General features: G+C 41.4%; 1 protein-coding gene across 1 annotated transcript in view; it reads left to right on the forward strand.

Annotated features, from left to right (window-relative positions):
- The window catches only part of LOC106576124 (metabotropic glutamate receptor 8), a 392,665-nt gene extending 373,099 nt beyond the window's left edge, over positions 1-19,566 (forward strand). Inside the window, exons 10-11 of the mRNA XM_045699730.2 lie at positions 16,859-17,102; positions 18,777-19,566. Of these exons, the coding sequence (XP_045555686.1) occupies positions 16,859-17,102; positions 18,777-18,826 (294 nt within the window). The 3' untranslated portion in view covers positions 18,827-19,566. The remainder of the gene's footprint in view (positions 1-16,858; positions 17,103-18,776) is intronic.
- The last annotated feature ends 205 nt before the right edge of the window (positions 19,567-19,771 follow it).

Here is a 19,771-nt window from a genome sequence, read left to right on the forward strand (position 1 = left end):
CTACCTGCCTTCGTTGGCGACAGGCCCTCTTGTGTGTGTATGTGTAATGCCGTGTGTGTGTGTCTGTGTATGTGTGTGTGTGTGTGTCTGTGTATGCGTGTGTGTGTGCGTGCATGTCTGGTGGAAGTGCCAGACCCATCAGCCCCATCAGCCTGCCTAATGGCTGAGGGAGCAACTTTGGTCGTGTGTGTGTGTGTGTGTGTGTGTGTGTGTGAGTGTGTGTGTGTGTGTGTGTGTGTGTGTGTGTGTGTGTGTGTGTGTGTGTGTGTGTGTGAGTGTGTAGTGTGTGTGTGTGTGTGTGTGTGTGTGTGTGTGTGTGTGAGTGGTGTGTGTGTGTGTGCGCGTGTGTGTGTGTGTCTGCGTACTGAGTCGTGTGATTCAGAGAAACAGATGTGTGCCATCCTCACTTCTATCACACTGATCATGTAGTGGTACACCTATGACAGCAGCAGAGAGACAATGCTGCTACACTATCCGGCCGTGGCAAGACAGAACCGAACAGATCAGAACTGTACAAAGACAGCAGAAAAGGACGGGAGTCACTATAACGGACATGGGCCTTGCCCAGACTTGTTGTGCTGTCACGTCCCTCTGTCTCACACGTAGTCCTCTGGGGACATGTGTCCACAGCCTGTGGTAGAGACTTAGTCAATAGGCCAACTGAGCAAAATGTAGCCGCTCATAATTAGATCATGTCGATTTAGAAGGCAGTATGAAACGATGGTGAATTGAAGATGCTAAGCGGATTTGAGAGAAACTCTTAGCTTGTTTACCGTGACTTGTTGTTGTGTGAGTTTTAACTTGGGGATTGGACTTGTTTTCACCCTGTACTGAATGTTGATGGCTTTCCTTACATATTTTCTTCTAAGGAGTGAGAGCAGACCCAGTGAGTCCATTAGACAAAGATCAATGCTATCTCAATCAGAGGAATAACAATCGCTGTAACGTTAGGAAATACCGTTGGATTGAAGATACTGGACTTGAGGGAGATGTGTTGATTACTATAATTAATGGACAATTGATTCTGTTACAATTCATGTTATTAAAGGGACAGTTATTGTCGGTTCGCCAGTAAACTGTGTAACCCGGATCCTCATTATGATTCTAGTTATGATCCTAGAATTTAAAGAACACGTTATTGTCCACACGGTGTGCAATGTTGCCTTTGACTCCACGGTGGCATCATATGTATTCAACGGTTTTGGAGCAAAGGTGTCATACAGGGGTGGTCCAGGTGGAATTGTCACGTGTACAGAAAGTTCTAGTTGAGGAGAAGATGGATGCCTTGAATGAACTACCTGCTGTGACCCATCCACTGTCCCTGTCCCTCCCACATCTTGTAATTAGACTTTAAGACTGACAGGAGAGATGATATGTCCCCTGGTGGAGAGAGAGAGAGAGAGAGAGAGAGAGAGAGGAGGAAAGGAGGAGAGGACTCCAAATGGCAGTCTGAATAAGTTTAGGATCCTCCAGCGCTCACTACAGCCAGCTTACTCATAAAAGCCCTTTTAGGACAGGCCATCCCAAGGACACCTAAACTCATTACTGGAAGCAGGGAAGCATCAGCATGTGCGCTGGGGGGTAAGTGAGAGAGAGTCGCAGAGAGAAAGAGAAAGAGAGAGGTGGGCGGTGGGAGAGCACAGCACGTGTCATCTGGTTGGTCGCTTGTCACAGCTAAGTGTATGAGTCAAGGACGAGTTTTGTAATTGGAGCGCGACGGAATGGAATTCGGAATTCGGTGGAATGCTTAGTTCTGGCAACGACCCACGCTTTAGTACGCCTGTCTTCCCTGATATTCTTCACTCCAAACCCAAACCTGCAGTGCCTGAACTGTGATGTAGTAATGCAGTATTGAGCATTAGAGGAGATGTTTTTTTAAAGCCCATCACGTACTGGGAGTGGTGAGACTGGACAGGCACTCTCTCTCAGGTTAATATTTAGGGTGTGTGTCCGACCGCCAAGAGAGCTAACGCATAAACACAAATGCAGATACACACACACACACACACACACACACACACACACACACACACACACACACACACACACACACACACACACACACACACACACACACACACACACACACACACATTTGGAATGGACCCTCAGATCTTCAAAAGGTTCTACAGCTGCACCATTGAGAGCATCTTGACTGGCTGCTTCACCGCTTGGTATGGCAACTGCCTGACATGCAACCGTAAGGCGCTACAGAGGGTAATGTGTCCGGCCCAGTACATTACTGGGGCCAAGCTTCCTGCCATCCAGGATCTCTATACCAGGCGGTGTCAGAGGAAGGCCCTAGAATTTGTCAAAGACTCCAGGCCCTCAAGTCATAGGCTGTTCTCTCTGCTACCGCACGGCAAACGGTGCCGGAGAGCGAATTCTGGGTCCAAACTCACTGGACTCTACCCACACATTCACCACATACTATACTGACATTACAACACACACACACACACACACACACACACACACACACACACACACACACACACACACACACAGACACACTTTCACACTCTTCACATACGCTGCTGCTATTCTGTTCATTATCTATAGTATCCTGATTGTCTAGTCACCTTTACCCCTACCTACATGTGCATATTAGTTCAATTACCTCAACTACCTCGTACCTTTGCACATTGACTGGGAGCCGGTACTCCTTGTATATTTAGCCTTGTTATTGTTATTTATTTTATCATCCTTTTTAACTCTGCATTGTTGAGAAAGGGCTCGTAAGTAAGCATTTCATGGTCTACAGATGTTGTATTCGGCACATGTGGCAAATAAAATTAGATTTGATTGATTTGACATACCTCTCTCTCTCTCTCTCTCTCTCTCTCTCTCTCTCTCTCTCTCTGCCCCACTCTCTCTCTCTCTCTCTCTCTCTCTCTCTCTCTCTCTCTGCCCCACTCTCTCTCTCTCTCTCTCTCTCTCTCTCTCTCTCTCTCTCTCTCTCTCTCTCTCTCTGCCCCACTCTCTCTCTCTCTCTCTCTCTCTCCCACTCTCTCTCTCTGCCCCACTCTCTCTCTCTCTCTGTCTCTGCCCCACTCTCTCTCTCTGTCTCTGCCCCACTCTCTCTCTCTAACACTTCATCATACCAACCGTATTTTGAACTTAGTTCAGTCAAGGAGCAAATACACCTCATGAATGTAACATCTCCTCCTTCTCTGTGCTTCGAGCTTGTTGTAGCCAACTACAGCCGTCCATGTCGGTAAATCTATGGTCTGGAGCTTTTACATTTCTTGGCTCCCTCCATTGCTTTGGTCATGATGAGTACACGTGAGTGTACATTATGTACTGTACTGACAGCTTACGCACCTTATGTAGTAGTACATGTGACAGCTTATGTACAGAGGCAAGAAAAAGCATGTGAACCATTTGGAATTACCTGGATTTCTGCATAAATTGGTCAACAAACTTCATCTGATCTTCATCTAAGTCACAACAATAGACAAACACAGTGTGCTTAAACTAATAACACACAAATGATTGTATTTTTCTTGTCTTTATTGAGCACATCATTTAAACATTCACAGTGTAGGTTGGAAAAAGTATGTGAACCCCTAGGCTAATGACTTCTCCAAAAGCTAATTGGAATCAGGAGTGAGCTAACCTGGAGTCCAATAAATGAGATGAGATTGGAGATGTTGGTTAGAGCTGCCTTGCCCCATAAAAAAACAATCACAAAATTTGAGTTTGCTATTCACAAAAGCATTGCCTAATGTGAACCATGCCTTGAACAATAGAGATCTCAGAAGACCTAAGATTAAGAATTGTTGACTTGCATAAAGCTGGAAAGGGTTACCTAAGTATATCTAAAATCCTTGATATGCATCAGTCCACGTAAGACAAATTGTCTATAAATGGAGAAAGTTCAGCACTGTTCCTACTCTGCCAAGGAGTGGCCATCCTGCAAAGATGACTGCAAGAGCACAGCGCAGAATGCTCAATGAGGTTAAGAAGAATCCTAGAGTGTCAGCTAAAGACATACATAAATCTCTGGAACATGCTAGCATCTCTGTTGATGAGTCTACGATACGTAAAACACTAAACAAGAATGGTGTTCATGGGAGGACACCACGGTAAAAGCCACTGCTGTCCAAGAAAACCAGACGGCACAATTGTCTTCTTTTTTTATTGACGGATAGCCAGGGGCACACTCCAACACTCAGACATAATTTACAAATGAAGCATTTGTGTTTAGTGAGTCCGCCAGATCAGAGGCAGTAGGGTTGACGAGGGATGTTCTCTTGATAAGTGTGTGAATTGGACCATTTCCCTGTCAAAATGTAACGAGTACTTTTGAGTGTCAGGGAAAATGTATGGAGTAAAAAGTACATAATTTTCTATAGGAATGTAGTGAAGTAAAAGTGAAAGTTGGCAAAAATATAAATAGTGAAGTAAAGTACAGATACCCCAAAAACTACTTAAGTAGTACTTTAAAGTATGTTTACTTAACCTCTTGGGGCTAGGTGGGACGCTAGCGTGCCACCTGTGGTGCACTCCATCAACAGCAGGTGCATTTCAAGAGCGGCAAATTTGAATCCAAATAAATGTCAAAATTCAAATTTTTCAAAAATACAACTATGTTACACCATTTGAAAGATAAACATCTCCTTAATCTAACCACGTTTTACGATTTCAAAAAGGTTTTACGGCGAAAGCATAAATTTAGAGTATGTTAGGACAGTACATTTACAAGAGTTGTGTGTAATGTTTTGTCAAGTCAAAGACAGGGTCACCAAAACCATAAAACCAGCTAAAATGATACACTAACCTTTTACAATCTCCATCAGATGACACTCCTAGGACATTATGTTAGACAATGCATGCATTTTTAGTTCTATCAAGTTCATATTTATATACAAAAACAGCGTTTTACTATGGCATTGATGTTGAGGAAATCGTTTCCCTCCAATAACCGGCAGTCAAGTCAGCGTCACAAATTAAATAATTAAAATTAGAAAACATTGGTAAAATATTATATTGTCATTTAAAGAATTATAGATTTACATCTTTTGAACGCAATCAACTTGCCAGATTTAAAAATAACCTTACTGGGAAATCACACTTTGCAATAATCTGAGCACTGTGCCCAGAAAAATACGCGTTGCGATACAGACTAGACGTCATGTTGGGGAGATCTAAAATCGAAAATACTATGTAAATAATCCATTACCTTTGATTCTCTTCATCAGATGTCACTTCCAGGTATCACAGGTCCATAACGAATGTAGTTTTGTTCAAAAAAGCTCATCATTTATGTCCAAAAATCTCCGTCTCGTTAGCACATGATGTAAGCCAGCCGGACTTCTCGTCATGAACGAGGGGAAAAAATATATTTCCGTTCGTTCAAACATGTCAAACGTTGTATAGCATAAATCATTAGGGCCTTTTTTAACCAGAACATGAATAATATTCAAGGTGGACGAATGCATAGCCTTTTATAACGTATTGGAACGAGGGTACCCAACATGAAGTAGCGCGCCAGGTGTCTAATGGGACATCACCGTTCCATGGCTCTTGTTCGGTCAGATCTCCCTCCAGAAGACTCAAAACACTTTGTAAAGGCTGGTGACATCTAGTGGAAGCAATAGGAAGTGCCAAAATATTCCTAAACCCCTGTGTTTTTCAATGGGATAGCTTTAAAGTCAATACAACACATCAGGTATCCACTTCCTGTCAGAAAATGTCTCAGGGTTTTGCCTGCCAAATGAGTTCTGTTATACTCACAGACACCATTCAAACAGTTTTGGAAACTTTAGAGTGTTTTCTATCCATATATAATAAGTATATGCATATTCTAGTTACTGGGTAGGATTAGTAACCAGATTAAATCGGGTACATTTTTTTTATCCAGACGTGCAAATGCTGCCCCCTAGACCCAACAGGTTAAGTACTTTGCGCCACTGCTGCAAAGTAATCTGTTGTTCCATAGCTAACTGAGTGCTTGACATGCACGGTCCCTTTCTCATACTCCCCTTGTGGTAATGACCATGTGATGGAGAAGCTTAACACTCTGTCCAAGGGTACACACTATAGACAAGTGATACAACGTCTATACCCTAGAGTCTTTATAAACATACACTTCATTGTTGATGTTGATATGATCTTCTGGTCATATGATGTAATTGACATCTGTGTCTAGACAGAGGTTGCACTAATAGATGGCACACACTTGCCATGTGTAGAGGGTTCGGCTTCTGTAGTGTAACAAGTGCAGAGTTTCAATGACATCACATATTGAACAACTCTCAATAGTAGTTGCACAGACAATTGGCCAGTGTTAGCTAGGGTTGATTTTTCAGTGCAACATTTGTATCTTTTTGCAAGTACAGTACCAGTGAAAGGTTTGGACACACCTACTCATTCAAGAGTTTTTCTACATTGTAGAATAACAGTGAAGACATCAAAGCTATGAAATAACACACATGGAATCATGAAGTAAGCAAAAAAGTGTTAAACACTATTGTGCAAAGCTGTCAAGGCAAAGGGTGGCTACTTTGAAGAATCTCAAATATAAAATATATTTTGATTTGTTTAACACTTTTTTTGGTTACTACATGATTCCATATGTGTTATTTCATAGTTTTGATGTCTTCACTATTACTCTACAATGTATTACATAGTAAAAATAAAGAAAAAACCTGGAATGAGTAGATGTGTCCAAACTTTGACTGGTAAATGGTTCTACAGTTTACATACACTTAGGTTGGAGTCATTAAAACTCGTTTTTCAACCACTCCACAAATTTCTTGTTAGCAAACTATAGTTTTGGCAAGTCGGTCAGGACATCTACTTTGTGCATGACACAAGTAATTTTTACAACAATTGTTTACAGACAGATTCTTATACTTATAATTCACCGTATCACAATTCCAGTGGGTCAGAAGTTTACATACACTAAGCTGACTGTGCCTTTAAACCACTTAAAAATTATGTCATGGCTATAGAAGCTTCTGATAGGCTAATTTACATAATTTGAGTAAATTGGAGTTGTACATGTGGATGTATTTCAAAGCCTACCTTCAAACTCAGTGCCTCTTTGCTTGACATCATGGGAAAATCAAAACAAATCAGCCAAGACCTCAGAAAAAAATTGTAGACCTCCATAAGTCTGGTTCATCCTTGGGAGTAATTTACAAATGCCTGAAGGTACCACGTTCATTTGTACAAACAATTGTATGCAAGTATAAACACAATGGGACCATGCAGCTGTCATACCGCTCAGGCAGGAGATGCGTTGAGTCTCCTAGAGATGGATGTACTTTGGTGCAAAAAGTGCAAATCAATCCCAGAACAACAGCGAAGAACCTTGTGAAGATGCTGGAGGAAACAAGTACAAAAGTATCTATATCCACAGTAAAACGAGTCCTATATCGACATAAACTGAAAGGCCGCTCAGCAAGGAAGAAGCCACTGCTCCAAAACCGCCATAAAAAAGCAAGTTTGACTACAGTTTGTAATTGCACATGGGGACAAAGATCGTACTTTTTGGAGAAATCTCCTCTGGTCTGATGAAACAAAAAATAGAACGTTTGGCCATAATGACCATCGTTATGTTTGGAGGAAAAAGGGGGAGGCTTGCAAGCCGAAGAACACCATCCCAACCATGAAGCACAGGGGAGGCAGCATTATGTTGTGGGGGTGCTTTGGTGCAGGAGGGACTGGTGCACTTCACAAAATAGATGCCATCAATGGGGAGGAAAATGATGTGGATATATTGAAGTAACATCTCAAGACATCAGTCAGGAAGTTAAAGCTTGTTCACAAATGGGTCTTCCAAATGGACAATGACCCCAAGCATACTTCCAAAGTTGTGGCAAAATGGCTTAAGGACAACAAAGTCAAGGTATTGGAGTGGCCATCACAAATCCCTGACCTCAATCCTATAGAAAATGTGTGGGCAGAACTGAAAAAGCGTGTGCGAGCAAGGAGGCCTACAAACTTGACCCAGTTTCAGCAGCTGTGTCAGGAGGAATGGGCCAAAATTCACCCAACTTATAGTGGGAAGCTTGTGGAAGGCTACCCGAAACGTTTGACCCAAGTTAAACAATTTAAAGGCAATGCTACCAAATACTAATTGAGTGTATGTAAACGTCTAACCCACTGGAAATGTGATGAAAGAAATAAATGCTGAAATAAATCATTCTCTCTGCAATTATTCTGACATTTCACATTCTTAAAATAAAGCAGTGATCCTAACTGAACATTTATTTGGCTAAGGTGTATGTAAACTTCCGACTTCAACTGTACTCTGGTCAGATGAGACTAATATTGAGCTTTTTGGCCATTATTGAAAGTGCTATGTCTGGCACAAACCCAACACCTCTCATCACCCCGAGAACACCATCCCGTATTTTCATCGGGCAGGGACTCGGATACTGGTGAGAATGGAAGGAATGATTTATGGCGCTAAATACACGGAAATTCTTGAGGGAAACCTGTTTCAGTCTTCAAGAGCAGGACAATAACCCTAAGCATACTGCTAAAGCATACTCGTGTGGTTAAAGGGGAAACATTTACATGTCTTGGAATGAACTAGTCAAAGCTCAGAACTGAATTGAGAATCTGTGGTATGACTTAAAGATTGCTGTACACCAGCGGAACCCATCCAACTTGAAGGAGCTGGAGCAGTTTGCCTTGAAGAATGGGCAAGATACCCAGTGACTAGATGTGCCAAGCTTAAAGAGACATACCCCAAGAAACTTGCAGCTGTAATTGCTGCTAAAGGTGGCTCTACAAAGTATTGACTTTAGGGGGATGAATAGTCATGCACTCTAAATTTTTCAGTTTTTTTGTCTTATTTCTTGTTTTTTTCACAATAAAAAATATGTTTAATCTTCAAAGTGGTAGGCATGTTGTGTAAATCAAATGATACAAACTCTTAAAAAAATCTATTTTAATTCCAGGTTGTAAGGCAGCAAAATAGGAGAAATTCCAAGGTGGGTGAATACTTTCGCAAGCCACTGTATGTCTCCCTGTCATGGCTTTTGCGACACCAGTACAGATACCAACATGAGCAGCAGCCTCGTTTGGCTACATACGGACCGTTAGTGGAATTCCCGCTAGAGAGTAATGGTTAATGTGATTGGATGTTCATTTTTTGACTAGGCTACCTGTATTTGACATTGTGTTGTTTTTTCAAACCCCAGTTTGGGAATACCTGCATTGCAGTTACTAATTACCTGTCCAAAATTGTAATCTATAATGTAACTTTTGGATTACCCAAACTCGGTAACATAATCTGATTACATTCTGTTACTTTTAGATTACTTTCTCCTTAAGAGGCATTAGAAGAACAAACAAATGTATGTAAGCAATTGAACGACATCTATTGCAGGATAAATCAATGTTAAAGTTTACATAGCTGGCCATATATGGATGTTCATTTTTACTTTATAGGTTGGTTACGTAGGCTTCTTTTCACCCATCGCTTTCTACTTCATATAATAATACTATTAAATGATATCTTTATATTAAAAACCAAAGTCTATCAGAATTACAGTCATTCCAGTAAATGTTATACCCCTTGATCTTCAAGAATAGGACTTGGAAATATGGAAGTATAGATTAGCCAAATTGTTTTACCTGAGCATAACCCCAAAACTAAGGACTTATTAGCCAGCCCTACTCTGTTGTTTATGATTTTGTTGTCATGGAGGACTGATTGGGCTCATTGATTTGAGTTGAAAAATAAATGCTGAGCTCATGGAATGGCATGCTTTGAGCACTACTGAAAAGTGCTATTTACATGTGAAAAATGAATGCCATATTATGTGTTTACTATAGACCTATTGTTTACCTCTTTGTTGGTGACACTTTGATATCTTGATAATATGCAGCTGTTTAAAGGGCAAATCCACAGATGAAACAATAACAAAACGGATGCCCCGCCTCTGTTTTGGTAAAAAGCTGAGGGATGGGCCTGGAGAAATGTAACCACTCTCAGATTAATAGACAGAGCTATGGATGCAAGGACTGACCATCCATGATATCAAACGTATTGTTTTAACCATGTTATGAGGTTATACAGGGTTTGTATATATTTACAATGTTTACAGACATTGGAGTAAAACAAGCTTATATTTTGGGTTCTGATGGGTTACAACAGTTGAACTAAGCTCATGAGGCATTTATAAGTTCTATTCTTCAAGAATCCATGGATATATATAAGAGCAGCAGTGTGATTCACATCAATGCACAATGTAGATATCAGTAATAAGTGATATCCGTATCGCCGTAGACTGCTGTAATCCTTACCTCCAAACGTTTATTCAAGTTGGATTATCTTGGATGCCGACAGCAGTCGCACTATTGGAAGACATATCTTGGACTGTAGCCTACAAAAGCCTATTCCTGCTCTTTTTCCGCGATCCATAAAATACATTTTGTGTGTAATCATAGTGGTCTCTGTCTTATGGTCAGACTCTCTCAGGTCTAACAAACTTAAACTTGTGCCTTTTTTCAATGCTGATTTAAATGTCATTGAGAAAACAGAGAAGTGTCAAGATTGTTTTCCACAAACATCCTTTCTGAATTTAAAAGTAATCCACGAAGTAATCGTCTAGTTTTTCAAAGGTATCTGTAATCTGATGACAATATTTTTAGCTTGTAACGTAATGGATTACAGTTTTAAAAAAAAACAACCCTGTGGTTTAAGTGATGGTTTTGGATGGAGGTAATGACACAAAGCCTAGAGTATTGACTTCTCTAAAGACAGCTTTATACCATAGGAAGGAGAGCAGTGGTGGCTAGCAGAGTGGAGCTAATTGCCCTATTCACAGCCCCACTAAAGCACATATTTACCATTTCCACCTATCATACCTGCCCAGCGAGGAAGAGATGGAGGGGCGATAGAGAGGAGAGAAAGAGAGAGAGGGAGGGAGAGAGATAGAAAAAGAGAGAGAAAGAGTGAGAGAGACAGAGAGGGGGAGAGTGTGTTTGTGTGTGCGTGCATGTGTGGCTGTACAGCAAACATCTGCTGGCTCCCGAGTGGCGCAGCGGTCTAAGGCACTGCATCTCAGTGCTAGAGGCGTCACTACAGACCCTGGTTCGATTCTAGGCTGTATCACAACTGGCTGTGATTGTGAGTCCCATAGGGCGGTGCACAATTGGCCCAGCATCGTCCGGCTTAGGGTTTGGCCGGTGTCAGACAGTCATTGTAAATAGGAATTTTTTCTTAACTGACTTGCCTAGTTAAATAAAGGTTAAATACATCTGCTGGGTGGATCCTCCTGCTCTCGGCAGAGTGTAATGAAAACTGCTATCTCCAGACGTGCTGCTTTTGTAATGGAGGGCTTAGTGCTCTGAGGAATACCTCTCTCTATTGCTCTATTTTTCTTTTCTCGCTCTCTGTTTTTTCTCTCTTTCTCCCTCTTTGACTGTCATTCTACCTCTTGTCTTTTTCATTCTCCCTGTCTCTCCCCTATTCCCTTTATCTCTTTCTCTCTCTTCTCTTCTCCTCTCTCCCTCCTCCCCTCTCTGTCTCTCCTCTGTTTCCCTTCTCTCGTCGGAGGAGATCACTCTCTGTATGAACACACCGTCCTGTCAGTGCTCTGATCTCTCTGCCCACGTTCACCCAGGGATCCTTCTGCGGTAATCTACAGCTTAAGTTGCTCTATATCCTATTAAAGTAGATAACACATAACCGCTGTGAAGATAAACTCAGATCAGATATTAGGAGTTGAGTGTCCATGTCGTTGAATGAGCATTTGATGAGTCACTGAAGAGGGAATTGGGGCCAATCCCATATGGCACCCTATTCTTCACATATAGTGCACCAAAAGTATTGCTCTAAAATGGAGTGAATCCTAACTTCCACTTAAATCAACATTTCCTTTAGTCATGCGTCAATGTCAGTGGGAGACAGTGACATTTTGAATTAAATGGTCGTTTTTTGGTAGGATACTTCCCTACCTTAGTCTGGCTGTATGAGTAGCACCTACTGCATAAATGCCCTATAATGTGTTCTCTAGTCTATTCTCCCTCTAGGCAGCTGTTGTTGTGTTGGTACGATATGTTCTCTCCGGAGCTGATGTGAGAGGAAAGGGATGTCACAGGGACAGAGAGCTTAGCTAACAGGGTGACCTGCTGTATGAGTCACACAGCTGGCATTGAAGAGCTGCTCACACATAGGTTCTACACTCGCACCATTCTTCCATTGGAAATTCCATCATTTGGTGTTTTGTTGATGGTGGTAGAAAACGCTGTCTCAGGCACCGCTCCAAGTTTCCCCATAAGTGTTCAACTGGGTTGAGATCTGGTGACTGAGATGGCCATGGATATAGGATATGGTTTACATTGTTTTCATGCTCATAAAACTGTTTTGGATGGGGGAAATGTCATCCTATGGGGGCATAGCCATCATAGCTAAAATAATTGCCTGCCAAGCATTTTTTAACACACATTTTTTAACATTTTTAACACCCTAAGCATGATGGCACGTTAATTGCTTAATTAACTCAGGAACCACACCTGTGTGGAAGCACCTTCTTTCAATATACTTTGTAACCCTCATTTACTCAAGTGTTTCCTTTATTTTGGTAGTTACCTGTAGCTAGCAGATTGAAACGGGCCAATATGATGCACCATTAGACGTGACAGGATAGGTACTGCTTGGTGTAGCATAGAGAATTTTCGACCTACCTTAACTTGGTGATACTGTCTTCGTTCTCGATTCGGCTAAACATGTATCTTTTGAAATAGAGATGTCGGCGTACACATTGTTGGATTACTTCATAGAGCAAAACATGTATTTACTTTAATAACACAGCATTTTCTAAGTTCAAACCATCTACTTGCAACTGGTCATGGACATTTAAGAAGATACATGTTCGGCCGAACGAAGATAAGGTTGGTTGAAAATTCTGTGCTACGCCAAACAGTACCGATCCTGTAACGGCTAATGGAGTATCACATTAGCCCTCTAGCTAACTCACACCTATAACACTAACGCTAGTTGACACACACTGACACACAGATAATACTGCTGCCATGCCGAAGTCGTGGCACGCAGGCCTCAAGGCCTGCCTAGAGATGTGTACCAGTCCACACCGTTAGTACATTGTCAGAGCACACTATACACACGCATGCATTATGTACACACACACACGTAGTGGAAAATAGAGAGTGAACAAATATGAACGATGAGAAAGGCCAGTGATGAAGATGCCTCTAGCAACTTGCTGGCCCAGTGTGATGACTCAATCACGATTTATGGCATTGTTTGAAAGACGGACCATCTGTGGGCTATCATAGGGGTCAAACACACCGTATCTGTGACAATCTCAATGAAGAGACATTCTCACAGAAGTCCTAGGGTCACTGAAGCCAGGAGAGGTGAAGACTGATGAAACTTGAATCGACTAAATTTATATTACTGTATGAATTAAATTGCCATGTTTGGATTGTTTCAAGAGTTCATAAAGAGCTATGTTTCATTATACTGTAAGTGCTATGGATTTATTGTTACAGAGAAACTGTGTTACTCAAAAACAAGATCCCACCATCACAGGTGGGAAAAGGGCTGCCTAAGTATGATCCCCAATCAGAGACAACGATAGACAGCTGCCTCTGATTAGGGACCATACCGGCCAAACAAAGAAATAAGAAAACTAGATTGCCCACCCAAATCACACCCTGACCTGACCAAATAGAGAAATAGAAAGGCTCTCTATGGACAGGACGTGACAAAATTGGTGAAGTGAAATGAAAAATATTACTTAAAAAAAATATTAAACAAAATTCAAAATCGAAAAGTGGTGCGTGCATATGTATTCACCCCATTTGCTATGAAGCCCTCAAATAAGATCTGCTGCAACCATTTACCTTCAGAAGTCACATAATTAGTTAAATATAGTCCACCTGTGTGCAATCTCAGTGTCACATGATCTGTCACATGATCTCAGTATATATACACCTGTTCTGAAAGGCCCCAGAGTCTGCAACATCACTAAGCAAGCAGCACCACCAAGCAAGTGGCACCATGAAGACCAAGGAGCTCTCCAAACTGGTCAGGGTCAAAGTTGTGGAGAAGCACAGATTAGGGTTGGGTTATAAAAAAATATCCCGAAACTTTGAACATCCCACAGAGCACCATTAAATCCATTATTAAAAATGGAAAGAATATGGAACCACAACAAACCTGCCAAGAGAGGGCCGCCCACCAAAACTCACGGACTAGGCAAGGAGGGCATTAATCAGAGAGGCAACAAAGAGACCAAAGATAACCCTGAAGGAGCTGCAAAGCTCCTTCAAAGAGTATCTGTCCATAGACCCTCTTTAAGCCGTACACTACATAGAGCTGGGCTTCACGGAAGAGTGGCCAAAAAAAGCCATTTATTAATGAAAAAAAATAAGCAAACATGTTTGGTGTTCGCCAAAAGGCATGTTGGAGACTCCCCGAACATATGGAAGAAGGTACTCTGGTTAGATGAGACTAAAATTGAGCTTTTTGGCCATCAAGGAAAACGCTATGTCTGGAGCAAACCCAACACCTCTCATCCCCCATCCCTTCAGTGAAGCATGGTGATCGCAGCATCATGCTGTGGGGATGTTTTTCATCGGTGGGGACTGGGAAACTGGTCAGAATGGAAGGAATGATGGATGGCTTTAAATACAGGGAAATTCTTGAAGGAAACCTGTTTCAGTCTTCAAGAGCAGGACAATAACCTTAAGCATACTGTTAAAGCAACACTCGTGGGGTTTAAGGGGAAACATTTACATGTCTTGGAATGGCCTGGTCAAAGCCCAGACCTCAATCCAATTGAGAATCTGTGGTATGACTTAAAGATTGCTGTACACCAGCGGAACCCATCCAACTTGAAGGAGCTGGAGCAGTTTTGCCTTGAAGATTGGGCAAAAATCCCAATGGCTAGATGTGCCAAGTTTATAGAGACATATCCCAAGAGACTTGCAGCTGTAAATGTTACAAAAGGTGGCTCTACAAAGTATTGACTTTGGTGGGTGAATAGTTATGCACGCTCAAGTTTTTTTTTGTCTTATTTCTTATTTGTTTCACAATAAAAAATATTTTGCATCTTCAAAGTGGTAGGCATGTTGTGTAAATCAAATGATACAAAAAAATCTATTTTCATTCCAGGTTGTAAGGCAACAAAATAGGAAAAATGCCAAGGGGGTGAATACTTTCGCAAGCCACTCTATATGCTTGGTCTAACTATGCATCTCTGAGTCAAGGTTAACTCAATCATTAAATGCTAGGACATTGATTGCAAGACATTAGTTCCTTTGTCCCTTAGCCTCTTAATAATTGCATAACGGTAAACCTAGACACGTGCATCTTATAGTATTCCGAGTGGTGATGCAAGGTTCGCAACCTTGGCGATACCCACTGGACATCTACTGTAGCATTCACATGATAATGGAGTCATATTGATGAGTCTAGTTTATTATATTCAACATAATGTTTGGATAATTTCTACCACCCTACACACACACTCACTCACACGCACACACACATGTACACACACACACTTCAACGTCTAAGCCTTTTCTTATCTTCTTTCTGGATGCTCTCATTAGAGAGGATATACTGTAAATTGGTATTACTGTCAACATGTGTAATCTGTTCACGCCTGTTCTCTCTTGGCGAGGGAGCGGGTGGTGGAGCCCTGCTTTGTTTTTCCTCCTCAGCGGAATGCTACGCTGGCTAGCCGGGACTGTGTTGTGTTGTTGTGACTGAAGAAGCGTGACTGGCCATCTGCTCGCTGTGATTCCTACACCATGCTATAGTCAGGGATGGACACAGATGAGTGGCTGCGCTTTGAGAGGAATCCTTCCGATGGTGGAGGGGTCTGTGTGTTTGTGTTTGTGTGTGTGTGTGTTAGTGTGTCTGTGTGTGTGTGCGCAGGTTTGTGTTTATTTCTGATGAAGCCTCCACTCAGTGATATGATACCATAGGGGTTTTGTCAATTATACTTTCTGACATTGTACAGTAGCCATTGTAGGGTTATCAGCGTATGGTTTATATCAGTGTATGGTTTATATCAGCGTATGGTTTATATCAGTGTATGGTTTATATCAGCGTATGGTTTATATCAGTGTATGGTTTATATCAGCGTATGGTTTATATCAGCGTATGGTTTATATCAGCGTATGGTTTATATCAGCGTATGGTTTATATCAGCGTATGGTTTATATCAGCGTATGGTTTATGTCAGCGTATGGTTTATATCAGCGTATGGTTTATGTCAGCGTATGGTTTATATCAGCGTATGGTTTATGTCAGCGTATGGTTTATATCAGCGTATGGTTTATATCAGCGTATGGTTTATATCAGCGTATGGTTTATATCAGCGTATGGTTTATATCAGCGTATGGTTTATATCAGCGTATGGTTTATGTCAGCGTATGGTTTATGTCAGCGTATGGTTTATGTCAGCGTATGGTTTATATCAGCGTATGGTTTATATCAGCGTATGGTTTATATCAGCGTATGGTTTATATCAGCGTATGGTTTATATCAACGTATGGTTTATATCAGCGTATGGTTTATATCAGCGTATGGTTTATGTCAGCGTATGGTTTATGTCAGCGTATGGTTTATATCAGCGTATGGTTTATATCAGCGTATGGTTTATATCAGCGTATGGTTTATGTCAGCGTATGGTTTATGTCAGCGTATGGTTTATGTCAGCGTATGGTTTATATCAGCGTATGGTTTATATCAGCGTATGGCTTTATATCAGCGTATGGTTGTATGTCAGCGTATAGTTTATATCAGCGTAGATTGGTCGGTGTACAGTGGTTACAGTATGTTGATGCCTCTACTCTCTCTCTCTCTCTCTCTCCCTCCCTCCCTCCCTCCCCCCTGCCTCTCTCCCCTCACCAGATGTACATCCAGACCACCACCCTGACTATCTCGCTCAGCCTCAGCGCCTCTGTCTCTCTGGGGATGCTGTACATGCCCAAGGTCTACGTCATCATCTTTCACCCGGAGCAGAACATCCCCAAGCGTAAACGCAGCTTCAAGGCCATCGTCACCGCCGCCACCATGTCAGGCAAGCTGCAGAAGGGAGGCGAACGGCCCAACGGAGAGGTCAAGACGGAGCTGTGTGAGAGCATGGAGACCAACAGTGAGTAAGAACACACCTTTACTAACCTATACATGATACACTTATATATCTAATGATATATTGTATACACCTATAGTAACAGTATACACATATATAGTACATCTACACCAGGGTTCCCCAACTGACGGTCCATGGGCTGAATGGTTTTATTTGGCCCCCCAAGTAAAAAAAAAAAATTACAAATAAAGTGTTTGTTGAATTTTCGTTGTTGGACATAAAAGACTGTCAAAACACCAGGAAATCAGCTACAAGTAATACATTTTTTGGGAAATCTGACCCCAAGTATTCCCACGCATAATAGAGAGACACGGGATCATATACAAATGTAAACAAGATTTGAAATTGTTATGTTTTAGTCAAACATATCTGTTTGGGATTCTTGCGGTCAATTTGTAATTATGTTCCGTCCCCCCGACCATCCGCTCCAAAAAAATCCACCCGTGGCTGAATCTAGTTGATGATCCCTGATCTACACTAATATAACTAACAATCTATACACCTAAACTCATAGAAAAAAACCCAAATCTATAGATCTACAATTACACACAACAGAAAGAATCTATACAACTACACTGATATAACCAACCTTTTGATAATCTCTACAACTACAGTATAACAGTAGTAACATGTAAGACCCTTTTTCATATCTCTCATTGAAATATCAGTATTTTTAATAACAGAAAATGTAATGTCTGAGTTGTAAACAATGTTCTTGATAGAGCAGCTTGAGTGCTGCAACCTGTTTTTTGAGCACTATTGTTTACTTCACATACAGAGTGTTAAAATGAGCTTCCCATTCAGCTTAACTATGTGGAGCAGCTTACTTAAACGTCAAAGCTTTGTTGTGTGAGGAGCCAGTCTTGCCTCATCGACACTACGACCTGGAAAATGTTTTAATTCACCAGTGGAGATTCAGAATGTTCAGTGGGTGTTTAAAACATTTATTTAATCACAGAGTTGATCTGGGTGTTCTGAGAGGTTTAAACGGTTCTGGAGTGTTTGGAGTAATTAGGCTTCGTTTACTCTGTTCTGTGTTCTGAACTGCAGCAGGTTTAACTATTTCTTCATTACAGACCTGAACGCCCAGAAGTCTTGCAGTCAGCAGTTTAGTCGGCTAGAATAACACACACAGACACACACACACACACAGACACACAGACACACACACACACACACACACACACACACACACACACACACACACACACACACACACACACACACACACGTACACACACACACACACACGTACACACACACACGTACACACACACACGTACACACGTACGCACACAGAGTTAATTTTCATAAACCACAGTCTGCCTGAGACATTATTTTCAAATGCTAACTGCCTAGGGTTTGTGTTGTGTGAAGAAGAAACTGTTGGAACAGTTTTGATTCTTACAGTTTGACACATTGTCTCCTTTAAAATCCTCCTAATCAAGGCGGGCACAGGGTACCGTCTTGACGATAGCTCAGCGCCAGCGGTCCATGGTCGCTTAAAAACAACTGACATTTACAACCAACAGCTACAGGGGACATGTAACATAACGGACTTGACAAACACAGCCTCAGACCCCAGATGCAGGTGTGCACTAATATTACACTCAATAGGAAATATAGATCTCCTGATATATTTCCTCTCCTCTCTTCCCCTCTTTTTCCCCCTGGCAGCTTCATCAACTAAGACAACATATGTCAGCTACAGTAATCATGCCATCTGAACATCTTAACAGCACCAAAGTGGAGGGAGGGTCCCCAGGGGCGAGAACAGCTGAGGAAAGGAGCTGTCACTCAGACAGATAGATGACGGACTGACGGACGTAAAGACGGACAGACAGATGGAACTCCCACCGCCACCGCTAACCAAGCATGAGACATTTTATATTGTTCTGAAAGCATCAAACCGACCCACCACCAGAGAGGCGGGACCACAAAGACCAACCACCAATCAGTGGGCCCCGTTCGCTCTCTTCCTGTAAATCACAGCACAACGGTCCTGCCATAAACTTTGAACTAACCGTGAAAAAAAGAGATTTAACGGTTTAAAAAAATCCACTGCAGGCTCTATGGTCCAGAGAAAAAAATGAATAAAAAAGAAGAAAAACATAACAAAACAAAACAGTGTAAAAGTTATACATATGGGAGATGTATATGGGAGATAAAAAGTCATTTAAAGAGTTTTAAAAAATTAAATATTTAAAAGAGAAAATAGAAGAAACTATGAGAATTGACCATGATGTTTATTGTTATTCTACTTGTAAGTATTTTTGTGGTTGTGAAGATTTTTTCATTCTTGTCCCATCTGTCGTGCGACCTTGCATACTCAGAAAGTTTGTCTCTTGTATCGATTGGCTAACTGGATGGGTAGCTCTGGCTTGTGAATCTGTAAATGCCCTGGTTGAAGCATGCCAGTTTTTATACAAATGATTTATTTATAATAAAGGAATGTTTTGCAAATGTGTAGATGTGTTGCTTGTGCTTTTAAGATACAACACAGACACCAATTTCATGTTTTTGTTTATTACTATATTTGTGACCAACCGGCTCAATTTGGTCTTCTGTAGCAAAATTCGAAATTGTGTTTTTTACATTGGATAAAAGTAGTGACTCAGAGCTAGAAAATGATATATCATACACTACAGTTGAGGAACATTGGGAAAGTAATT

This window comes from Salmo salar, chromosome 17 (genome assembly GCF_965601325.2).
Source record: "Salmo salar chromosome 17, fSalSal1, whole genome shotgun sequence".
In the NCBI taxonomy this organism is placed as follows: domain Eukaryota; kingdom Metazoa; phylum Chordata; class Actinopteri; order Salmoniformes; family Salmonidae; genus Salmo; species Salmo salar.